At 44.0% G+C, this 7,374-nt stretch overlaps 1 protein-coding gene across 1 annotated transcript; it reads left to right on the top strand.

Annotated features, from left to right (window-relative positions):
- The first annotated feature begins 1,973 nt into the window (after positions 1-1,973).
- Positions 1,974-3,797, top strand: LOC117361146 (CD9 antigen-like). The gene has a single exon (XM_033946139.1). It carries the CDS (start codon positions 2,003-2,005, stop codon positions 2,675-2,677), a length of 675 nt encoding a protein of 224 aa, XP_033802030.1. The 5' UTR covers positions 1,974-2,002; the 3' UTR covers positions 2,678-3,797.
- The last annotated feature ends 3,577 nt before the right edge of the window (positions 3,798-7,374 follow it).

Genomic DNA, 7,374 nt, shown 5'->3' with positions numbered 1-7,374 from the left:
CTCCTACACACACAGACACACACACACAACTGACAGAGAAGGGGGCAGCACCTGCCCACTATTCCTAACCACTTTCCAAACGTTTATAGCAGGGGAGTCAAATGTCAGTCGGCTGATAAGTCACCATCACCCCCCACCCCACCCCACCGAAGAGAAGAGCTGCTCTCCTTCACTCGCATTCCACCCCATGAACAGAGCTGCCGAGTTCAAAAATGTGTCCTGCACCGGCATCCTGCCTGCTTATACTGCAGCCCACAACCATGTGGTGAGCAGCTGCTGTTGGAGGGCAAATTTATATCTGCGACTCAGCACCTCTCCTTGGGGAAAAAAACTCTCCCCATACTACTGTGAAACTCATACCTGAGGTCGCCCACCATCAATCTCGCAGGGTGACTCGTCAAAAGCGCCCCGACAATTGCACGCCGACCCATTCTTCACTGGCACAACCCCTCCCCCTTGGATGTGTCCCACCTTAATCAGAAGCGGATGTTGCGTTAGAACAGGTCAAAGCAGCAGTCAGCTTCTAGGAGGTGACATCTTGAGTGGATGCATGTGTCCCCAGCTCTTCCAGGGTTTTGAATGGGACCGTCCTGTTATTACATTGCCCTCACCACTGAAAACGGGAAATTTTGGCGTCCTAAAGCAGTTCGTGGGGACAACAGGACAGGCAGTGTAATAACGGGATGGTCCCGTTCAAAACGAGACGTATGGTCACCTTATGTATACCGCAAATACCATTAAGTTCTATGCGGTTCACAAAGACTAGTAATACAAATGAATAGACATCTGATTTCTAACTTCCAAAGTGTTCCCTGAAAAGATACGTTTTTAAGGCATGTCAAAATTGTTGGGAGTATAAATATATAAGTTAAGTCCTTAGTCCATGAGGCTGCCTGAAAAGATAACAGTCGTTCCTGATATTTCTTGTATTTACATCCTTTCACAAAAGGGAAGGAAAACAATGAATAGGTTTTCCTATGATATTTAGAATTTGTGATAATAAAAAATTCCATAAGATACTTCTTCACTCCAAGTTACCTAGTTCCAGGCTGAAGTTTTTTTGGCTATTTCTAGTTTTCCAAAACAGTGTGGAATTCATTTAATTTCAGTTTCTTTAATAGTAAGGGATTTGTAATGCATGATCCTGACCATTGAAATCAAGATTGTTTAAGTAACAGGAGATGGCAGGAGCAGGCTTTGGCCATTACCTGATGTGAAGCCAGTATGCTGAGCTTATCACCATATTGATTCACCCAAAACAGATGCTGAGGTTTAACTGACAGGAGACTGCATTAATCAGAGTGTGTTTTGATATCAAGATGACTGAAGCGTGAGGAGACAGCTTCAGTGTTGTCATGTGAAGCTGTCTCCTGTTAGTTAAACATCCTTGATTTAAATCAGTACTGCAAGTCCCATAATGCACCAAAGTGGGGTAGTCAGATATATAGGACCACCACAAAATCCCCAGCCTGAACTAGATAACTCAGCAATGCATCTCTACAAGTCTAAATAAATAATTGGACACTGACTATCCTATGCAAGTTTCTTTGGGAAATTTTAATATCAATAGGAGGGGATAGGTTTGTCCAGAAAGAGGCCAAGATTAACCCAATTTAGTGCAAAATAGATCAAATCTTTATTGATCACCTAATTTGTAGATGTTAGGAACATGTAATGCATTAAGACCTTGGTGTGCTGAATGACAGGAAATGTTTGTTAAAACTGGAGAAACGAAACTTAGCTTTTTTTTTTCTTTGAAAAAAAAAAAAAAATTGCATTGCATTTTAGAATAAACCCAGCATTGCTTTCTTCAGTCTCCTGTTCAAAGTCGTTCAAGAAAGCAGTTTGCAGAGGTAAGAGAGGAACATATCTTATTGTATTCAAGTTCTAAAACTGCTGTATACCACTATGAGAGCTATTTAAAAAGGCAAATCCAAAAATTATTATCTTATCAGATAAGAAGAAACATCTACAACAGAGAAATTTGCTCAGCATTATCCTAATGGCTGTCCGAGGAGCAATCGCATGCATCAAACAATATCTCATGGTCTTTAATTGTCTCCTGTGGATCTGTGGGATGGTGCTTCTGAGTTTCGCCATCTGGATGTGGATTGACAACAATCGGGCAGAGGACCTGGAGCTGGGAAACACCACTTTCTATACGGCTGTTTGCATCCTGATGGCAGACGGTGCCTTTGTAGCTCTGCTGGGTGCTCTGGGCTGCTTTGGCGCAGGCCGAGAATCCACATGTCTACTGGGAACATATTTAGCCTTCCTCCTGGCTGCCCTGCTCGCCAAGTTGGCTGTGGCAGCTGCGATCTATGCCAACCAGGATGGGGTGGTTTCAGTGCTACAGAATCTCTACCTCTATGCTTATGCCAAGTTTCTAAAGACAGAGAGGACATCTCTGGGACTAACCTTAAGAGTACTGCACCATGCCCTTGACTGCTGTGGTGTGACGGGGCTCCTGGATCCGATCATCACCAACACCTGCCCTGCCAGGTCAGGACTGGCCATTTTCACACTCTCACCCTGCTTCTCTGCCATTTCTGCTTTGTTTGAGAAGCAGGGCCGCGTTATTCTGAGTGTGTGGCTCGGGCTGGGTTGGGTAACTACCCTGACCCTGATCTGTACTGTGATATTGCTAGCTGGGATTCGTGGGAGCAGTAGGTGCTAGAAGCAGCTGCAGGCAAGCACTGGGCCTATTGTCTTAAATTACAACTGGCATCAGCCCACCTTTCCACCAGCAGCAGACTAACACACCTTTCTTCTACACATCACCAGAGCCTATGTCAGTGAGCCCACCTGACCTGAGCAATGTGGAATCTGGCAAAGTCTAATACTGTCCAATATTCATCCTGGCTTGATGGGAACAATGAAAAGTCAAAACCCAGCATAAAGTCTCTTTTCAACAAAATCACCCAAACTAGGATATTTCATGCAAATGTACTAGTAGTTTGCACTGCAATTCAAGTGTTTTTCTTTTCAAACTGAAACTGTCTTTGGCAACTATCTTTTGACTGTTTTGCAGAATCCAAGCATGGTTTTATATAATTCACAGATGAGACATTTTGCTAGTTTTTGAACTTTCATATCTGGCATGTTTACCCCACTACTTTCTTCTCCCCCGGTCCTGAATCTTTCACCCCTGTCATCCACTCTACATAGCAAAACTCACTTTACCTCACTGTGAGTTATTTATTATTTCCTAGTCTTAAAATGCAGTGTTATTTGTATCTTATGAAGTCTTGTTGTTGATACTTTACATTTAACAAAGAAACATGGCGGCAGGTAAAGGCCCATCCAGTCTACCAATCCGCAGCATCCACTATCTCCTCTCCCTAAGACAGTGTCCCGCAAACTTTGTTGAGCCGTGGCACACTAAAAGTAGTGGCCACGGCTCGAGACATCTGGAAGTATGCGGACGTCGCTGTGATGATATCACGCAAACATCCGTGCATTCACAAAGGCCCTCAAGATGGGCCCTGAGCCGCCAGTGGGGGGTGCTAGCAGGGAAGAGGACCAGAGTGGTGAGGTGCTGGTGCCGCAAGAGGCACATCCTATAGGCAGTCAGCCAGCACCTCTCTTCCTCCCCAGTGTGTTGCGGCACACCTGAAATCTCAGGAGGCACACTAGTATGCTGTGGCACACAGTTTGCGATACACTGCCCTTGGAGATCCCATGTGCCTATCTTACGCTTTCTTGAATTCAGACAGTCTGTCTCCACCTCCTCTACTGGGGTACTATTCCACACATTTATCACCCTTTTTATTAAAAAAGTATTTCCTTTGATTACTCCTGAGCTTATCACCTCTTAACTTCATCATATGCCCTCTCAGTCCAGAGTAGAGCATGACATGGTGGCTGTTACCTGTGGCTAGCCGCGGGTAACCTGCCGAAACGGAGGGGGTGGGGGGAGTGCTTACTGCGAGCACGGGGACAAGGCCATCCACCGCCCCGTGGAGCGATGAATGGCCTTGTCCCCACAGTTAAGGAAGGGAACACACGCGGTCATTGATTGCGTGCAGCCCCCTCCCTTCTTCCTACCTACTGAATCTATCTCTCTCCCCCTTACCTTCGCGATGCATTAGTAAAGTAAGTTGTTCAAGCCAGCCGAGCCTGCCTGCCTGCAGTCGAGTGTGTGTGTGGGTGGAAGCTTCATGCCCTGCTCTCTGCCATCTTCCCTGCAGTGCGATCCTGCAGGTATAAAGCGGGGCTGCACTGCGGCATTCAGCCCCGCTTTAAACCCGTGGGCTCGCACTGCAGGGAAGGCGGCAGAGATCCAGGGCTCGGAGCAGAGAGGATATGGGTGAGAAAGCAGGGCTGGAAGATCGGGACTGGACAGGCTTCCATTTTGTTGCTTGCAGAAAAAACCCCTGAGACTGACAGCTAAGATCAGGTATGGCTGAAAGATTGGGGCAGAGTGCAGGGCGACAATGGAGCAGGAGAGTCGGCAGTGATATGTGCGACTGATCCCCAGCAGTCGTTTCTTCTCTTGATCAGCCAGCCCAATCGGTGTCCCAAATTTGTTTTGTGAATCGGGTCCCTGCCTACTTTGCATGCCAGTCCGCTCATTTGCATGTGCGGATCAGAAGCAGATCATAGGAGAAGTTAGTGAATCGGGCCAGAGGGAAATTGGGTTGCAAAGGGGTCGCAAACCAGTCGATTTTTGAATCTTTAAGTCTGTCCTCATACACCTTATGACAAAGATCACTGACCATTTTAGCAGTCTTCCTCTGGACCGACTCCATCCTATTTATATATTTTTTTAAAAATGTGGTCTCCAGAATGGTACACAATGGGTGGGGAGGGGGGTGATATTTTGTAAATGATGTCTAAAAAGATAGGCACCTATCTCTTGTCAATCACACTTAGGTGCTTATTACAGAATTATGCCTAACTAAAACTTAGGCGCATGTCACTTAGGCCATGGTTTTAAAGATCTGCATTATAGGTGCCTAACTCCTTTAGAGAATTATGCCTAGAAGCACCTAAGTCCTTCTCCACCCCTAAACACACTTACTTTGGAGTTAGATGCTGTTGGGTGCCATGCAATAAGTGCCTATCTTTTGTTGCTGGGGATTCAATGGACTGCTGCTATCTTGATCATACTCTTAAGATATACTCAGAGACTCTTTTAGAGTCTGTTTTTATATTGATGCCCATAAATTACCAGGATGTACAGACATCTTTCTTACCTTCACTTTGTTGGGGTTCTAAAGTAGAACATGCTGGGTGGGCTCTGCATTGCACACAGAAAACCAAACATCAGCTCAATACTAGTGATATTTTAGTCCTAATTATTCATGCACAAAACATAACAAGAATAGCCCTCTGTGTAACCAGGGTTAAAAGTTTAAAAGTTACCTGAGTGAAAAAAACAGGGTTTAAAGAAGATTTTAAAGGGGTTTTTGAAGCAGAAAGGATCTGGAATGTAAGAACTGTGGGTTTTTTTTTCCTGTTTTGAGAGGTTTGGTTTGTGTGTCTTTTGTATTGGTGCAGTTTTGGTTTTCTGTTGATTTCCTGCACGTTTGCAGTCCTCATGCAGAGATCAGCATCAGCTGCATGAACATTCTAGCTGTCAGATTTGACAGCTGGAAGCAGTGGCGTACTTAGGGTATGTGGCACCTGGGGCCCATCATTTTTTGACACCCCCCGTGTAAAAAATATTTTTTGTAATAACCATGAAACGGTATAAATGGTCAGAATAGAAACAGGGAGTGAAAATATTCTTTTATTGAACCTCATATATGTAACCATTATTCCAAACATAACATAACATAAATTATGTCTGAATTGTCATGACATCAGAAGTACGTATGGAGTAGTTGCAGGTGATGCTTGAGACAGTTCTGATTGTGTTAGTTCGGTTTTATGTGTTTTTTGAATAGAAGGGTTTTTATTTCTTTTTTGAAGGTTTTGTAGTCTGTGGTCGAGGTCAATAGGTTGTAGAGTTGGGGGTCGAGTTTTGCAGCTCGAATGGCTAAGAGGTTGTCGAACTGTTTTTTTCTTTTGATGTTTTTGGTTGGAGGGTGTGTGAATGATGTGCGAGTTCTCCTATGTCTGGTTGAGGTGGATTTAATTATTTAGCTGAAAAAATTAGTTAAACCCCCCCCCCATTCTACATACATTAATTCTCTTCCATTTTTGTTCCCATTATAAAAAACACTAATAAGTTCCCAGAAAAAAAATACATTAAAATAAGAAGTGAAAACAAAGGCCCCTACAGATGAGAACATAACATAAGAATAGCCTAACTGGGTCAGACCAATGGTCCATCATGCCCAGTAGCCCATTCTCATGGCAACAAATCCAGGCCACTAGTACCTGGTCAAAACCCAAAGAGTAGCAACATTCCATGCTACCGATCCAGGGCAAGCAGACACTTCCTCATGTCTTAATAACAGACTATGGACTTTTCCTCCAGGAATTTGTCCAAATCTTTCTTAAAACCAGCTAAGCTATCTGCTTTTACCATAACTTCTGGCCACTTCATTTTTAAGCTTAGATCTTTCCTTCCAAACAGAGACCTTGCTAGATGTCAAATACAGCACAAGGGAACTTCACATGGACTTAGCTGTGCAGGAAATGTGAATCTCCTCATACACCCACCTATAGTGCAAAAATGTGCAAAGGTCTGTTTTTTTTCTTTCGATCACTACATAGCCTAATGCCACACAAGCAGCACTGTTACAAAAGGTCAATGCTAAGGTTAACAAAGTTTCCTTCCTTGGACCACAAGGAGATACTGACAAACCACTGGAAGAGATCCCAAAACAACTACCTAGGCACAATACCCAAAGACCCACTCAGTGTGTGAACCAGTTGAGTGGAGTGGACTAACTGGGGGGTGGAAATGGGCCCGGAGTTTGCTCAGGAGAATTTCCCAGACCACATCTTCCTCTCAACACATTGACACACTGCCACCACCACCACCACCACCACTAGGAACACCTTACCGGGTAGGCTAGCAATGCTTATAAACTTTATAAAACACATTATTATATTTTTTTATAAAGCACATATTTTAACTGAACTCTCTGACATCCTCAGCCTTTCCATTCACAAAAATAGAAGGAAGAAAAGTTCCCATTTCCTGCTGTCTCATGTCCCCGACCTATACAATATTTTTCTTCTGCAGACCCTTCAAAAGTCTGACCAAATCCTCGTTTCACTTGCATTATAAAGTACTGACAATGCCATCTCTCCCCAATCCCAGGTCCTAAAATCTGAGACAGTAGCGCAAACTGCCCGATTTAGGAAGAAAAATTTCAATTCAGCCTATTTAATTGGTTTTTCGATTCGATTTTCCTGCCCAGTTGGGTGATTTTTTTTCAAAAATCCTGGTGGGTTTTATAGCTTTTTCACCCCCTT

This window comes from Geotrypetes seraphini, chromosome 1 (assembly GCF_902459505.1).
Source record: "Geotrypetes seraphini chromosome 1, aGeoSer1.1, whole genome shotgun sequence".
Lineage (NCBI taxonomy): Eukaryota > Metazoa > Chordata > Amphibia > Gymnophiona > Dermophiidae > Geotrypetes > Geotrypetes seraphini.
The sequence above is the reverse complement of the archived record's forward strand: the minus strand, read 5'-3'. Positions and strand labels throughout refer to the sequence as shown.

Excerpts from the sequence above, each read along its gene's own strand:
- LOC117361146 (XM_033946139.1), top strand. The coding sequence starts at position 2,003 with ATGGCTGTCCGAGGAGCAATCGCATGCATCAAACAATATCTCATGGTC.